The 17431-nt window shown below is 54.8% G+C and overlaps 1 protein-coding gene across 1 annotated transcript in view; it reads left to right on the top strand.

The window, feature by feature from the left end:
• Positions 1 to 17431, top strand: part of PLXNA4 (plexin A4) — a 424221-nt gene that overhangs the window by 340240 nt on the left and 66550 nt on the right. The window contains exons 10-13 of the mRNA XM_059171885.1: positions 4599 to 4799; positions 11349 to 11445; positions 11861 to 12051; positions 15822 to 15973. Coding sequence (XP_059027868.1) covers positions 4599 to 4799; positions 11349 to 11445; positions 11861 to 12051; positions 15822 to 15973 — 641 coding nt within the window. The remainder of the gene's footprint in view (positions 1 to 4598; positions 4800 to 11348; positions 11446 to 11860; positions 12052 to 15821; positions 15974 to 17431) is intronic.

Here is a 17431-nt window from a genome sequence, read left to right as displayed (position 1 = left end):
AACAGGCTCCAAGGGAATCTGGCTCCGAATGTATGCGTTTGTGTCCACGTAATCTTGTTAAATGCAGGTGCTTTCCACCTCGGAGAGCTGGCCCCGTCACGTGATAGCTCGGAGAACTCTCTTCCTTGAAAAAGAGAAGAGGGTTGTGTCTTTGAGGAATTCTGTATGGGGGCCTTGAGCATCATCTGGGGACAAAAGTCAGGAAGATGATCAGATGAAAATATTGTGTTCATCATTGTGGGAACTGAATGAGGTAATTGGTGTCCTTGGGTCCTTTGTCATGAACGTGGGGGCAGTTAGACGTATTGGGCTGTGAAACAAGATAGCAAACAGGAAAGCATGTGGAAGGTGATGGAAGGGGTAGATTGCCATCCACGAACCCCTTGTGCTAGAATCATGAAAGCACCACTCACTGCCTAACTGTACCAGTAGCCATGGGCCAGTTACTAAAATATTAAAATACTTCCCTACTGGGAGATAAATGGCCCCTTCCAGAAGGTCCCTTCACCAACCAGCCCCTTCCAGTGTTCGTGCAGCTGATCCGTGTTTGAATGTCACACCCAGAGCTAGATCAGCTCTAGAGATGGGAAAACTGAGCTTTAGAAAGCCTTTACAGAAAGGCTGTATAATGGTGTGTCCCAAGCCATCTATTGGGTTAATAATAGACCTAGGACCATAGAACTCACTGAATTTAAACCAGCCTCTTCATTCTGTGGCCGAGGAGACCCAGAAGGTCTGAGGGACTTGCCCGAAGCCACATGGCTGGCCGGCAGAGATCCCATCTCAGAGCACAGAGCACATGCTGCTGTAGGCTGTCACCTTCCAGAAGAGGGGACTGTTGTTAGAAGAGCAGTGGACAGACATGGGGCTTCTGTCCCTGTTTCCTTCTGTCTTGGACATTTGGAGCTGTTGAAGTCATCAGGCTCTGAAGTCTAGAAGGGGGAAAAGCTGGACTATGGGAGCTGATGGGGTATTGGTGGAAAAGCACACAGAGGCGGGAGTGGAGGAGATGGATCCTTCAGCAGTGATGTAGGAACAGGGAGTAGATGGGGGAACAGGTGCAGCCTGAACTGGGCAGCGGGAGACGAGGAGAAGCAAACATTTGTTGAATGCTTGTTCCCTCTGTATCAGATGCTTTATAGGTGGTAGTTCATGGGAACTACCCCTGCACCCCCCCACCACACACACCAAAAGCTCTTTGGAGGAGGAGTTTTTAATCCCCACTTAGAATTAAGCCAAGCAATGATTAGAGCGTTTAAAGGCTCTGAAATGAGCAGGAGGAAGACAGGCTTGTGTTCCGTTTTGAGACTCCCCAGCTAGTTTAGCGAAGGACTCTCAAAGGTGATTGCCTGAGCCCCAGGCCTTGGTGGAGGTACTTGGAAGTGAGGTCTTGGGACCCAACTCAGAGAGAATGGTGGTTTCTCTGCCACTTCCCACGAGACTTAGCCTTAGAGGTGGTTTTACACCTGGAATCTCAGGGCGAGGCAGGTCAGGATCTGAGAAGCGGGGTGGAAGGAGGGGACAGTGTGGTGGCGACCGTCCCTTCATGCCTTGCTGCCTACAGAAAAATTGCCATTTTACATTTCAATTAGGAGGGACACTGGGGTCAACCATCAGTGCCACCAGAGGAAAATGGGCCCGGCCCAGCCGTGGGCCTCTCCAATTATTATTAATGAACTTACTCTCAGACCTGCCAACCTTTTTATATGCAAACTAAGCCTTTATGGGGCCACTGGCAATCAGGACTCATTAAAGAACGTGCGCCAAGCCTCAGTGAGAATCTTACGGGGGAGAGAGTCTTATGGGTCTGCCCAGGTCCTGGACTTGGAGCAGCCCAGCCCCAGGCAATGTCCCATTCCCACAGGAGGATATAGCGGGACCTCCAGGAGATCCTTCCAGACCCACCACTTTCTCCTGAGGGGGTCCCGGTCTACCAGTAGGAACTTGCCTCTTTCATTAAGGGGAGGAGATAGAGTGGGTTGGCAGTTACCTTCTTCAGCGGCCAACACATCTGCTGCCGCTAAGCCATGTTTCCGCTCCCTGCCTCAGTTTCTCCTTTGAAAAGCAGGGTGGATCCATTAGGTTGGTCCAGAGGACTCCCAGATTCCAGACATCTCCTGAGCATTGTTCATGGACGGGAATAACATTTTGCTGTAGGCGGTGGGAGCCAGCCATGCACGACTTCTCTTCCTCCAAACGCAACCATAGACCCAGCTCCCTGACAGTGCCGATGTGGATGGAGCAGGAGGGGAGGGCAGGCTTGGGAATGCTTGAGGCAGAGGAGAGCTGCCCCAGGGCCTCAGGAAAAGGAGAAAGTGCAGTCAGGACCCTCTGGCTTGAAACTCCCTGCTCTGGGTCCTGCATTCTCATCTTGCTGGGGCCGGTGCTGGGGAGTGAGGGGGGTGGGAGGTTGCTGAGGTGGCGGCCGAGGTGGGGGCACAGGATGGAGCTGTTAAGACCCTCTCCATGTGGGATCCCGAGGCCATGTGCCCAGGTCATTGCTCCCCTCCATCTCAACCCTCCTGCTGCTCCTCTGTGTTTTCAGTGATTTTTAATTGTGGAAGAACACACACATGAAACCTATCATCTTCACCAGTTTTAAGCACCGTTCGGTGGTATTAAGCACATTCACACTGTTGTGCAACCATCGCCACTATCCGTCTCCAGAACACTGTCATCATCCCCAACCGAAACCCTGTCCCCGTTAAACACTGACTCCCCAGAAACTACCATTCTGTCTCTATACATTTGATTATTCTAGGTGCTTCATATGAGTGGATCTCGTGATCTGTTGTCCTATTGTGACTGGCTTATTTCACTTAGTATAATGTTTTCAGATTCAGTCACACTGTAACGTGCGTGAAGATTTCCTTCCTTTTAAGACAGAATCATACTCCATTGTCAGTATATGTCACGTGTTGCTTATCCATACGTCCGCTGATGGACGCTTGGGTGGCTCCCACCTTTTGGCTGTGGTGAGTAATGTTGCTATGAACAGGGGTGAACAAGGATCTGTTCTAGTCTCTGCTTTCAGTTCTTTGGGGGACATATCCAGAAGTGAGAGACAGCGGGGTCTGCCAGGCCACTGCTAGCTGCTTTGCAGAATAAATGTACGGGCACCCGGAAGGAGGGAATGGGTTCGCTGAGTGGGCCTGGGACATCTGCTCTCCTGTAGTAAGGCCCCAGGGTAATCAGGAAGGGCAGAGGTGAGACCACCCCGAATCTCAGAACCAGGACTGGGAAGAGCTGAATGGGTCCTCAGATCCCATCTGATTGATGGATAAGGAAGTTGTCTCCAAGTAGGGGTGCGATGTGCTCAGGTTCCCTAAATTGTCAGAAGCGTGGCGGCCACTAGAATGCGGGTCGTCTCCCTCCCCACTTTTAACGACAGAAGGGGCTCCAGTTTGCCTGCAGACCCAGGAGGGACAGCTGCCAGCTGCCTGAGTGCCTGAGACCCACCCCCCGGTCCAGCGTTCCCCCACAGCTCCTTTCTGCCTTGCTCTGCTGGGCAGGAGGGCTGGGGTTACAGGACAGCAGCCCCTGCCCAGAGCTGCATCCTTAGAAAGCTGCGTGCACCCTGCTTTTGATGGCCAGTCTGCCCAGAAGCCATCTGGTTCAGCATGACCCTAACAGTGCCATAACGGGAGTCATCAGCGGGATGCTGGGACTTGCCTGACATGGGGTGGGAGGGGGTGGTCCAGGCCCTGCTTGTATCTGCAGAAGGCGTCACTCCTGCCTATGCCCATCAGGCCTGGCATTCCTGACTCTTCTCCACCCAGGTCCTCAGAATCCAGCTACGTGTCAGCCCCCACCTGCGGACAGAGGGCAGAGCACCCACACTCTGTATTTGACCTCATTTTTCCCCACAGCCCTCCCTGGACATAGCTGACGACCTCGGGGGAAAAGGGCCCAGTCGTTTTCCCCATCCCTCAAGGTTCTCTGGGCCCCACTCCAGCCTGAAGGATGTGTGCTCATTCGCTAGCATCCCAGAGGTGCCCCATGTGCATCTGCTCTGAGGGGCATTTCCTCAGGGTCAGGGGCTGCAGAGTGCAGTCAGAAGCTTCTGGATTTTAAAAGGTCTCTGGAGCTCATTCCCGAATATTCCCAACTGCCCAACTCAGCCACGCATGGAGGACCATCCTGGGCCCTCCTGCTGTGGTCAAGACCCACCTTCCAGAGCTGGGGCTCAGGGCTCACTGCAGAGCTGCTCTGGTGCGTGTCTCGGCCCCTACTCTTGGCAGCCTAGGACTGAAGCACAGGGGTCATCAGCCCAACGTGGGGCAGAGTCGGTCTCTGCTAGCGTGGCAGGGGGCCTGGGAGAAGACAACCAAGAGTCCAGAGGGCATTAAAATGGAACCCAAAGAGGTCAGGGGACAACTTCAGTGAGAAGTGGCCCCCCCAGACGGTGACAGTGGGATCTGGGATTTCTCGGACCCGTTCCCCCTCACATAGAGGCCAGGGATGGGCAGCAGTGTCTAGAACCTTCTGTGGGTATTTCCGAGGGAAGGTGGAGCAGGGCAGACATCTGGGCTGTGTGTGGAAAAGCTCCTGCGCCTTCCGCTTCCCGCTCCCCAGCCCAAGCTGTGCTGTCTCTCCAGGACTGCCCCCAGCTGCTGAGAGTGGACAAGCTCCTGGTCCCGGTGGAGGTGATCAAGCCCATCACTCTGAAGGCCAAGAACCTCCCGCAGCCACAGTCCGGGCAGCGCGGGTACGAATGCATTCTCAACATCCAGGGCATGGAGCAGAGGGTGCCCGCCCTGCGCTTCAACAGCTCCAGCGTGCAGTGCCAGAACACCTCCGTGAGTGCCCCGCCCTGCCCCTCCTGGGCTTCCTGAGCCCTGGCCTTTGCGAGTGGCCCCGCCCACTTCCCCCCCTTCCTTGATCCTCTCCAGAGCCAGGTCTGCTCAGCTCAGCAGGGTTTCTCCGAACACCCACAGAACTGCTCCCTCCAAACCTGCTTGCCCCCATGCAGCCTCAGACGCTCGCCCCAGCAGAGTGCTCTGGGCTCTGAGATCACCAAATGTCAGCAGTGGCTTGGGGACAAGCCCCGGGGCTGCTGAGCACTGTTTGTGGGCAGAGGTATTTACAGGGCATCCTAGGCTCCTGTCCCTCCTCCTTCCTGAGACATACTCTGGAGTCCCTGGGCCCCTGCCCTCCCACCATGGCTGGCCAGTGTGCCTCCTTTGACGCTGCAAAGGCCCACTGCTGCCTTTAGACCTACATAGAGGCCATCTCCCAGCACAGAGGCTTCGGAGACCGACTAGACACCTGCAAAGGGAGCAGAGGAACAGGAGGGAACTAGCCAGAAGGGTGCTGCTCAGATCAGCACAGACCTGCCCAGTGTTTAAAGAATCCACAACAGGTCCATGCCCCACCAATGATGGGCCAGCAGCCCCCGTCTGTCACCTGACTCCTGGGTACCATGCAGCGTGCCCCACTAAGGTCTCCCAGCTAGCTAAGGGGCCAGGCTGGAGTCAGGGGCTCCTCCTATGTCCTTCTGCCTCCCCTTCACCCTTCCCGTTGCTGCTGGGGACTCGTATATGGTGACTGTATCTGGGGATGTGATGTACGCCCAGGAGAGTACTGGACAAAGCAGTTCATGGGCGCACCTCACTCTCCCTGCAGGAAAAAGTCTAGGAGTAAATGGAGCTCAGAGAGGCAGACATGCTTGCCCAAGGTCACTCAGCATTGCAGGGACCGAACTAACAATTGATGGCCCAGCCTCAGGAACCCCAGATGTGTCCCAACAGCTCCCACATGCACATCTTTCCCCTGTCCTGGCAGCCAGGCTGTTTGGCAGATTTCTGCAGCATTCCAGATTAAACCTGCAAGCAAATGGGATATTAAACACCTCCTGTTTCCTCATCAATCCTGAGGCCAACCGGACCAGCCCCAAGGGTTTGGCTCAAGTGCTTCTTTCCCAAATAAGTTAGTTCGTGTGGGAAGAAAAAGCCGGAGCACCACATGTGAGTCAGTGGGAGGCAGATAGGGGTTTAGGCCATAGAGGAAAGTCTGTTTTGTCAGAGACGCTGCCCCAGGGAATCTGGTCCCGGAGGTGTCAGGAGGGAGGACAGAGTTGTGGCCTCTGGTGATTGAGCCCCTGTTTCCCGAGACAATACAAGACTGGGCCTCACGGGCCCGGGCTTCATCGGGCTCAGCTGAATAGATGAGGTTCTCCCCATATTGCTGCCTGAGTTCATCCTATATACTTCTTGTCAGAACTCAGTGCTTTGGGACCCATTGTCCACAGCACTCCGAGTGAAGCCCGGCTCCGTGAATGAACCCACTCGGGGTCACATTGTCCTGACTGTGGGGGCAGCATTGGAGCCTCTTGCAGACAAAGGCACAAAATGGAACCCTGACAGGTGGATGGGTCCCCTTGTCCAGGGTACCCTGTTGGGGGTACCTGTGCCAGCATCTGAGGCCCCCCACCCACCAGGGGCTGGTTCACAGGACCCAAGGTTGCTGCTCCCAAAGCAGCTTGGCCTTTTTAATTTCAATACTCTTGTGAGGAAGGTGATGGGCAAGTTTTTTCTGTACCATTTTAAGGTCTTAGAAATGGAGGCAACAGGGGGTGTACCCCACAAAGGGTAGATTCCAGGAAAGGTCGCCTCTAACTCTCAGGACCCCCTGGAATCATGCAATCCAGAAGGGCTCAGGTCTGACTTTTCCCAGAAGCCTCTCTTTGCAGGGATCCCAGTGGAAATGCTGGTCTGGGCCAGGATGCCACTCACCGCCCAGGGACTTCCTTAAAACACTTCAAGGTCATAGGCAGGGCCAAGCCTCCTTTCCCATAGTTATGGAGGACAACCTAGTCTCAGGGCAGGAAGAGACCTGAGAGAGTGTCTATACTTGATTCTGTGACGAGGGGATCTCTGCATCCCAAAGAGAGCAATGTGACCAGCCCCAGGTCACACAGCAAGGAAGCAGCCAACTCAGAACTTGAATCCAGCTTCATAACACACACACACCCCAACCCCCATCCAAGATTGGGCAAGAAATAGCAACTGAGCTCTTTATACCCAGCCTGAGTGCCATCCCCAGGAATAAGGCCTGATGCGCCTCAGAGAGGACTGTGGGAAGAGTCCTGTTGTTTCACTTCCTCCGTCCCTGAGCTTTCTGGAATTGGTCAGTGGGGCGGGGGAATCCAATAGAAACCCTGGGTTCATGATAGTAGAAGAATGTGGGTGACAAAGAGGTCTCAGAGGAGAGCAGAGAAGGAAAAGAGGCACCGAAAAACTCCTCGTGGGTGTGATCCCGGGCTGGGTGGACAGGCAGGTCACCTCCAGACCACATTTCAGGGACAGGCTCAGGGCCATCGCCCTAGCCCTGGGGGAGGGGCCGTGGAAGGAAAACAGGGCAGCTCACAGGCAGCAGTCAGAGGGAGGAGCAACTGTGGGGCTCCTTGGCCTCCTTTAGACCAAGGCTCCAGGGAAATGACAAGTGCTACTAATAATAGTGCCCAGGACCCGCCCCGCCAGTCACTGGCAATCAGGAGAGCACGTCGGCCGCAGGGGGCAGCCAGCTCTAGGCCCGGCTCCCACCAGCCCACAGTAGCCTCCCATCTTCTCCTGGTGTCCCAATTTACCTCCTGCAAAACAAGGTTGAAGAGACCAGTGGGGAGGTTACTGGCCCCCGCCCGCACCGCCCTGCTTTCCTGGAACACGCCTGGCAGTGGGTCTGCTAAGCCCTCCGGGGTCCTGGAGAGGGGCACGAAGCATACACATGTTTCTTTTTTCCATTGTTCAGATCTGTCCTCCTGAATGGTAGCATTTTTCAACACCATATCACAGAGCTCAGAATAGGGAACAGTTCGAGGAAAGAACATCCGAATTATATAGGTCTTGTCTTTGCTTTCCAAGAGAGAGGTTCACGCTTTCCCAAGGTAATGGGCAACGTCACCCCCGAGCTGGGCTGTGGCGCTGCCAGACCTTGATTGAGACACTTAACCTCCTGGCCCCGGAGAGCCTGAAACACTCTCTCCTCAGCTCTGGGTTTTGTGCCGATTAACTGCCCGCTGATTACAGAGAGCTCTGTCAATGCTAAGTGCAGCAGAGGTGGGAGTCCTGGGGGATGGGAGCCAGTGGTCCAGGCTCCCCAGCTGTCAGCCCCCTCCCCCTGCAGAATGCATGTCCTGGGGAGAGAGCCTCCAGGAATGGAAGTGACCTCCCTAGAGACGGTGGCGGTGGTGGGGAGAACCCAGGGTTAATGACTTCTATAATATTTCATAGTCAGGATCCCATAGACAGATTTCATAGTCGGTGCCTCTTTTCCTTCTCTGCTCTCCTCTGAGACCTCTTTGTCACACCTTCTTCTACCATCACGAACCCAGGGTTTCTGTTGGATTCCCCCACCCCACTGACCAATATTTCATAGTCAGGATGGGTGATAAAATGATAAAGCCATGCCCGGCATATTCTGAGCCTTGATGTCTTTGATTTTCCATTTTCCTCAAAAAGTGAAGGCATGTAAACACACACATGCACTCCAGAACACACAAGCATTCTCGTATGCACACGTCTCCATATGTACGAGGGTCTGGTGTGTAAACACTCCATAAGTGTCTGCTATTATTACTTCACATAAACATAAACACAGGAAACACAAACATATTTTTGGACAGCATCCCCAAATGTATACGCATAGACATAAAACATAGTAATATTGGAGCATTCAGGCTATGTGACGGGGCTGTGCTCGGAGCAATGACGGTTACCTCTCACCCTCCGAAGGGTCCCGTTACGTATGCACTGTTTCTAATCCCACCTGACATATGGGGAAACTGAGACTTACATCATCAGCTCACATGCTCATAGGGGGTCCCAGCAGAATCCCTTTGCGGCCATGCGTGTGTGCACATGCGTGTGCACACACATCTGAACACACAGATCATACAGATTTGTGCTCTTAGCTCTTCACAGGCCAGCTGCGTGTGAACTCATTTGTGTACCCAGACACACGCAAGCACACATATGCAGAATTTCTTGCCTTGCTCTCTGGGGGATTTCAGGGCCTTCCTGAGAGAGGCCTGTAGGATGTATTGGTTTTTGGCTGATGGGCCGCTGGTCACCACCTGCTGCTTCCACAGACCTGACCACATCCCAGCCTGAGAAGCAGGAGCCAGGCTTGGGTCCTGACTTACCCCCTACCCGCACCCCACTCCAGCATCCTTCCTAGAGTAGAGGCCAGAAGAGCCTGCAACCAGCCTTTCCTGCACCTGCCCTGGGGCTTTGAAGGAGGGAGATGGGAAGGAGAAGAAGTGGAACTTGGCTGGGGGTGGGGAGGATCTAGAAAGGTGTTCTCTCTTACTCCTGCACACCCCTCGTGCACACCCTTTCTGCAGGGAGTAGGGATTCTCCAGCTCTGTGCAACAGCAGAGTCACTAGAGTGATTTGTCTGAAAGGCATCCCCATCTCCCAGTCCAGCGGGTCTAGGGGGAGGCCCTGGGATCTGCATGGAGGCCCCCTAAATGATTCTCATGGATGGGGCCCACACACCCCTCTGAGGACCACCAGTCCAGAGAGGATGAGGTTTTGCGAGAAAGCTCAGGACGCCTTAGAGCGACCTAGTCTGACCTAGAAGCAAGAACAAAATCTCTGGGGAGCTGATTACTGCTCTACGTGGCTAAAGGTTTATGAATCACCAGCTGAGTTAAGCGTTCATCAAAGGCCCCACTGCTGTTTCTGTAGGGCTGGGAGCTTTGCTTTATTCTATGGCTTGAGTCCAGACCTTGGTCCTGGCCCAGGTGTCATGGGTCACAAGAGAGTCTATGAGAGGGTGCATGGTACAGTGCGAACCACCATCACAGTGGGGGAAACCCTGAACGTGGCTCCCTGGCCTAGGCACATGTCTCCAGGGAGTTAAGGAAAGATCTGGTAGTGTTCGGGTAGATGAAGAAGGCTGGATGTGATCACACTGATGTTGTGTGTAAGGACAGCCTCATGGCATCGTCCCGTTGAAGCACGTGCTGTAACTCGGGAATTAGGGCAATTTCCCTGGGGATTCCAATCATCCCCTTTAGAAACCTCTATGAATAAGATCCAGGGGGAGAGGCAGTGGGACAGGCCCCGAGAACCTCCCCCAAGTTGTGCAATCCTGGGGTGCTGTAGCTGCCCTTCATCTTAGGCACTAGCAGCGGGCCAGCCCTGAGGAGGAGACGTCTGCTGCCTCCATAATATCCCTCACACCCCCCAACTCCCAGCCCCTCCAAAGTTCAACTAAGTTAAGAGTCTTTGGCTCTGCAAATACCACTTCAAACCAGGTCTCCTGGACTGAACCCCTCTAGCAAATTGTGAGCCCTCAGCCCCTCCTTGACAGAAAACCTGTCTGCTTCCCATTCTTCCATCCACCCCCTGTGGAGGGCAGAATCTGGTGGAATAATGAGAAAATCACCAGGTAGGAATTGGAAATGCTGCCATGGGCATGTTGAGAGTTCCTGCCACCTACTCTCCTTCTCTAGGGGTTGAGAAGTGTCTGCTATCAGAGGGCAGACATTGGTGGGCTGGCACCTCCCCCTCCACCTTCTCGCCCCTCTGCCCACTTCCCCCTGCCCCCTCAACTCAGTCCCAAGGCAGAGACCCAGCCAGGTGGGGCACTGACTCTGAGGAGAGCAGGGAAAGGAAGCAGGGCCCAGCTTGGACCCTGTGCAGGCGTAGAGGCAGCTCCCCCATGGACAGCCACAGAGCCGGGGCCTGGCCTCTTCCAGCCAGCCAGTGCCTTTGGAGTCTCAACCCAGATTCCCAGGTTTGGCACCCAGGGCGTCCACGGGATTTCCCTTCTCACCTGTAAGCCCCACCCAGCTCCCCTCTCTCCTCCCCTCCATCAGCTCAGCCCCTGAGTGCAGCCCCTTCCTTTCTAGTGCCTGCACCCATGGCCTCCCACTGGGAGTCGATCGGCCCTCTCCAGGTCTTTGATAAAGCACCCACCCCCTGTGAACTTAACCTAGAAATTAAGGTTCCCCGAATGAATCAAGGGCCTGGTGGTGGCCTAATGGCGGGGCCCCCCTGGACAATGAGGGAGGACACTGGGAAATCCCAGCTGGTGGGAGCCAGCCTCCGTGGACGGGGAACAAGGAGCTTGCTCTCATCTGCTTAGGGAATCCACTTTCCCAACGGGTATCCCATCCAGGCCTGCCCCTCCCCTGCCTTAGGATACCCGCCCCCCCCACCCCCAGCATTCCACAAGCCACGCCTCCCCACGTGTGCCCCCGCGCATGCGCTTGACACACGCACAGTTCAGCAGGTCCTTACCCCGGAGCGCCCCTGGGGGCCCTGGCTGAAGAACCGGCTCTCCCTAGAAATCTCCATGACCCAAGCTTGTTTTCGTTCCTACCCCCAACCTGGCGGCAGTATTCCTATGAAGGGATGGAGATCAACAACCTGCCGGTGGAGCTGACGGTCGTGTGGAACGGGCACTTCAACATTGACAACCCAGCTCAGAACAGAGGTGAGTGAGGAAGGGGGCCCCGGTGGGGAGGCAGGACGGCCTGAAGGAGCGGCTCTGCGTTCGAGGGCACCTGCGATTCCATCCCTCCCTCCGGCTCTGAGCCTGCCCTCCTCGCCTCTCCCCTGCTCCGAGACCTCCTAGGTCTGGACCCACCTGTGGGCAGTGGCTCTGGGAGGGGCCGAGCGAGCAGGACCCGGGGAAAGAGCCCTGCTGATTCTGGAGGGAGCCTCATTCCCAATCCAGTTTCGAGGACGTGCCCCGAAGTTCTCCTGTGATCTTCTCTGGGTCACAATGGCTGAAGGAACCAGGCTGTTTGTGGCTCACCCTCCGAGGCGGGGACTGCACTCCCGTCCACGGTCCCAGCCCCTTCTGCTCCCGCTCTCACCCCAAAGTACCTCTTGCCCTTCGCCCGCAGTTCACCTCTATAAGTGCGGAGCCATGCGGGAGAGCTGCGGGCTGTGCCTCAAGGCGGACCCGGACTTCCAGTGCGGCTGGTGCCAGAGCCAGGGCCAGTGTACCCTGCGGCAGCACTGCCCGGTGCATGAGAGCCAGTGGCTGGAGCTGTCGGGCGCCAACAGCAGGTGCACCAACCCGCGCATCACAGAGGTAAGCCCGCGTCCTCCGTCGCTCTGGGTGGCCAAGCCAGGCCCTGCCACGGCCCTGGGGCCCTGCCAGCCAGGCGTCGCCATGGTGACAGCCACCACGGTGATCACCAGGGCTGGCTGACGGCATCCTTGTTTTCCAGCCCAGCTTCCCCAGAAGCTGTGGGCTTGGTCCTGTGGTTGTTTCCCTTCTCAAGGAAAGTGGAAAACAGAGAGGGGCTCAACTGTCCTGTTGGAGTCGCTAGGTGAGCTGTGTCAGACATGACTCTAAGTCCTGGCCACGGTGCCTTTGTCTCAAAGAGTCTGGGGGATGAGGCGGACAACCTCACCAAGCAAGTCAGTCATGAGCAGAGGCTGTGTGGAGCCTTAGGGCGCAAAGCCCAGCCCTCCAGAGGTGGACCGGGTGGAAATGGTGAGACCCCCACCCTCCAGATTCAAGGCAAGACCTAAGTGGGTAGAAGGCAGAAATGGATTTGGAGCGCTGTTCAGGAGGGCCCAGGGGACACAAGCCATGGAGGAAAGGCCAGGGAGGAGCAGGGCAGAGCTAAGCATGCAAAGAACAGGGCTGGGATCCCGGTTCTGCCAGCTAATTGCAGGGTTTTCCACGGCTGATTCATCACTCCCGTCATGCCTCGGCTTTGTTCTCTGTGCAGTGGGTCTAAAGTTCCATTTCACCGGGGAACTACAAGGACTGGATAAGAGAATCATGCAGAATGCTGGCTCATGCCCAGCTCCTGGGGATCTCACAACCTCCTCGTCCATCTTCAACATTGTTAAAGCCGTTGGTGTCCACGTCTAGGCCAAGAGGATTGCTGCTCCTCGGGTTTATTGAGATCACCTGGTGTCTTCACCTCCCCACTCCCCACTTTCAGCAGAGCGACCCCCTCAGGCACCCCAACCATGCTCCCCTGGTAAAACAAGAGGTGTGCAGCCTCAACAGAGGGACCCTCTGTGTCCACAATGCTGATTTTAATAACAAAGCAGAGAGGGACAGAGACAAAAACAGGGAAGGGAGCTCAGTCTCTTCTCCATACATGTAAGCAGAGTGTGTGGCTTTGGGCGAAGTTTCACAAACACACACCTATCCCGTCCTCTAACGGGGCAGCTACAAGAAGAGGCAAATATGGGTGTGGAGAGTATTTCCCCACAGTCTGCAGAGTATTTCCCCATCCCTTACTTCGTCTGTCCTCACGGGGCAGCCCTGCCACATGGCTCCTGGGGCTGTCACCATGCCGTACCACAGACGGAGTGGTTTCGGTGACAGAAATGCCCCGTCTCTCAGTTCCGAGGCTGGGAGTTGAGACCCAGGTGTGGGCAGGGCCAGCCCTTCCGAGGGCTGTGCAGAGGACCTGCTCTGGCCTCTGTCTTGGCCAGCAGCACGACATCTTCTCCCCGAGTCCCTTCTCCTCATCTTTCCCTGTGTCTCTGTCCAAATTCCCTCTTTATATAAGGATGCAAGTCCCCTTGGATCAGGACCCACCGTGATGACCTCATGTTAACTCCGTGATCTCTGTAAAGACCCTTTCTCCAAATAAGGCCATGTTTGGAAGTGCTGAGCATTAGGGCTTCCTCCTAGGGATTTGGGGAGGAGGAATTCAAGCTAGAATGCCCGCCAAACCCTGGGTGAGTAACCTCCTTGCTCAGAGATGCTAATGTCCTTTCCCCAAAGCCTAAATCAAAGAGGCTCTGACTCCCAGGTCTCTGGATTGCCCGACTAGAACTCTCCTTCACCACAGGGGCAAGGCACTCATAGATCTACACCCTCAGCCCTCCGCTCACAGATTACACACAGATAGCAGGGATGTGTCCGAGCAGGCAGGAAGCTTGACCTATGTGAGCACACAGCCTCCTCCAGCAAGGCTGCCTCTCCTCCATGGCCCTCTGTAGGTGCCCCCTGCTCCGGCCCCTTCACCCTCCACACCCCTGGTTTTCCAGACACGGGGAGTTTCCCTCAGCCTCCTGCCTGGGGAGGAATCTCAACAGCAGTTCTCAAATTGGGGCAAAAGACATGCATTGAACCTCCAGAAGTATCTGGGGAAAGAGGGCCTTGGGTGTGCCCCGGTCCCCCTCCTTCTCAGCCACCCCCACCCGCAGAGCCCTTAACATGAACCATCCCCGGGGGCTGCCACGCGTGACTGGTAACGGTGTGTCTGCCGCAGACAGTGGGACTTGCTTCTTCTTGGCCTGACCCTGAGAAAATCACAGGGAGGAGATGGCGAATTAAACAAACCTCCCTGCGACAGGCTGTTTGCGGGCACACCGGCATTGGCCCTCCGGGGAGCCTGGGGAACCAAGGACTGAGCCTGAGATAAAACTTCTCAGGACAACAATCCAGGGCTAGACTATCACACACGCGCTGTTGCCGGGGCCAGTGGGGCTTTGGGGCCTGGCTGGACAGGCATTAGGGAAGGACATGCGCTCCTCCTCCCAATCTGCCCTCCGTCTCTCCCCCTCCCTCATGTACAAATGGACCCATGTGTCCAAGGGACCTGTCTCTCCACTGCCACGGGAACACACATGTGAAACCCTCACACTCATGTGCACACTCGCCCACAGACATGCATGGGTGAGAAGGAAGTGTCTTAACTTGTAGGTGAACAGCCTTCCCCAGCAAAGCTGTCCCTCGGGCCTGGCTTCTTCTGCGCCCCCCTCCCACTCTTCTCTGGGGTGCACCCCCCCCCACCCAACTGTGACCTTTGGGGGTGAAGCGGGCAGGAAACATTAGGAGGTGGGCTGTCCAGGCTCCTTCAGTTGGGATCCCACGGACATTGGCCAAGATCCAGGCAGCGGGGTTGAGAGACACCAGGAATGGGAAATGTGCCCTTCTCTGGTCTTCTGAATGCCAGGAGAGGCTGGCGTAGAATGTTGTCTGCCACTAAAGTCACTGCTGTGGGATGTCCTAATTAGTTCGTGGGAAATGGATGTAGCGCCTTGCTCAAAGCAGGCCTCTTGGTTGTTAATTCTCAGCATCACCATCATGGGTTTTTAACACCAACAGTGACATCTGAGGAAGAAAAGCCAGTCATTTGGGCCAGTATATGAAGGTTAAGTCTAAATTAAACCTATCTCTGGTAGAAACCAAGCCAGGTAGTGCCAGCAAAGGGGCTGCAGCAAATGCTCTTCTACGTCTGGGAAGATGCAGGGTAGTTGTGATTTTCAACCCAGTGACAACTTGAGAAATCAATATGGTGCCATCACTGAAAAGTCCACGGGAAGTAAGACACCATTCCTGCTCTCAGAGACTCCGGATCTGCGGGATGAGGAATTAGACACAAATCATTGTTACCAGGGAAAGAAGAGTGAAATTTCGGTGGAGAGAGAGAACTTGGTTATGGAGAAGGGACATTTGAGAAGAATCTTGCAACCTGGGTGGATTGCCATAGTGTGGAGGGCTGTGGGTACTAAGAGGACTTTTTTCATTTTCCTCCAGAATGGAACAAGACAAGCAAATGCCAAAAGGCTTTATTCCTTGATTTTCTATGAATCACCTGGTAACGGTGTGGATCACTTTCCACCCCCCTCACGTCGTCCACAAAATAGGAAGGCGAATGAGAGGATTTGAACACTGTTCCTAATACCACACGCAGACATGGACTGCTCTGCCCAAAATTCCTGCCACTGACGGTCCCAGACCTGGGCACCCTTGAGGATGTGGGCCCGACTTGGGGAATGGCGAGGAGGTGGGGAAAAGCCAGAAGCCTCTCCTTGCCCCATCAGCAAGTGGGGAATGGCTCTCTCTTGGTACCTGTCCAAGTCACTGCTTCCTCCTTCCAGATAATCCCAGTGACAGGTCCCCGGGAAGGGGGCACCAAAGTCACCATCCGAGGGGAGAACCTGGGCCTGGAATTCCGGGACATCGCTTCCCACGTCAAGGTGGCCGGTGTGGACTGCAGCCCCTTGGTGGATGGCTACATCCCTGCAGAACAGTAAGTAGAGGTCCCATGAGACACAGGGAGGTGCTGCCGTCTGGTGTTGACTCGCCTTCCCTGGCCAACCACTGACAGCCATTGGCAAACCGTGTTAGAGACCGTTGGCATACGGTGGGAGTAGAATCCCCTTAACATTCTAGCGTGCCCCCCCCCCCCCGCCCTTGAACTAGCTAGCTGCCATATCACCAACTACAGAAAGGAGAAGGGGACAGGAGGCCTGAAGGGCAGAGAAAAGTAATGCTATCTCCTTGGGGTGTGGCTGTGCGGAGTGAGGAGACAAAGCAAAATTAAAATCTGCAAGGGAAGTGTGAGTTCAGTTCCCTATCCCCTGCTGTCTCTAAGTCCCCACTCCTGTCCTCCAATTATGGAAGAAGCTAAGACTCTGCTACTTTCTGCGGAGACTGAAAAGGAAACCACGCCCACTCCAGCCTGGAAGCATTTGGGTGGTTTTCTCCAATGCAAAGGCTGCTGGAGCACAGAGTGGGTCATCCCATGAGCGACCTTCCCCTCCCGGCCCACCTGTTAGAGGAGGTGTGGGAGTTACGTATCATTGCCTTGTAAATAAGTAAACACAATTTTCCAGCCCAGCAAACACACCATGAAATGTTTACCAGCACAACAGAATCTCTGCTGCCCCTCCCAGCATGACACCCTGCCTCTTGTCCCCTGTGCAAGTAAGTTACTGACACTTTTTAGGTCTCCCTTAAGTATGTTAGTGCAGCTTACCTGTCCTGGGTCTTGCCCTGATTTAATGATTCTGGAACCATCGATACCACTATCTGAATTTCCATCCACAGCTTCCTAAAGCACTCTTAGAAGAGCCTATGACTGAAGGATCTACTTTTTTTTTTTTTTTTTAAGAATTTATTTATTTGAAAGAGAGAGAGAGAGAGCACGCGGACACACAAGCACAAGCCAGCAAACTGGGGGGAGAGGCAAAGGGAGAGGGAGAAGCAGGCTCCCTGCTGAGCAAGGAGCCTGATGTGGGACTTGATCCCAGCACCCTGAGATCATGACCTGAGCTGAAGGCAGATGTCTAACCCACTGAGCCACCCAGGTGCCCCTGAAGGATCTATTCTTAATAGAATTCACCTCTTGGGTTGCCTGGGTGGCTCAGTGAGTTAAGCCTCTGCCTTCATCTGGGGTCATGATCTCAGGGTCCCAGGATTGAGCCCCACATCGGGCTCTCTGCTCAGCAGGGAGCCTGTTTCTCTGTCCCCCTCTGCCTGCATCTCTGCCTACTTGGGATCTCTATCTGTCAAATAAATAAATAAAATTGTTAAAAAAAGAAGAAAAAGGAATTCACTTCCCTGGTCCCTCGTGGCTTATTTGCCCAAACATTTTTCCGTGGCTCCTTCGACTTTCAGAGTCCTTCCTAGAACAAAACCCAAGCCAGCTGCTATTAGGCCGTTGTGATTTGGGGAACTTTAAAATGCCCCAGGGAAGGAGATAGAA

The sequence above is a fragment of the Mustela lutreola genome, chromosome 4 (genome assembly GCF_030435805.1).
Source record: "Mustela lutreola isolate mMusLut2 chromosome 4, mMusLut2.pri, whole genome shotgun sequence".
Classification (NCBI taxonomy): domain Eukaryota; kingdom Metazoa; phylum Chordata; class Mammalia; order Carnivora; family Mustelidae; genus Mustela; species Mustela lutreola.
The sequence above is the reverse complement of the archived record's forward strand: the minus strand, read 5'-3'. Positions and strand labels throughout refer to the sequence as shown.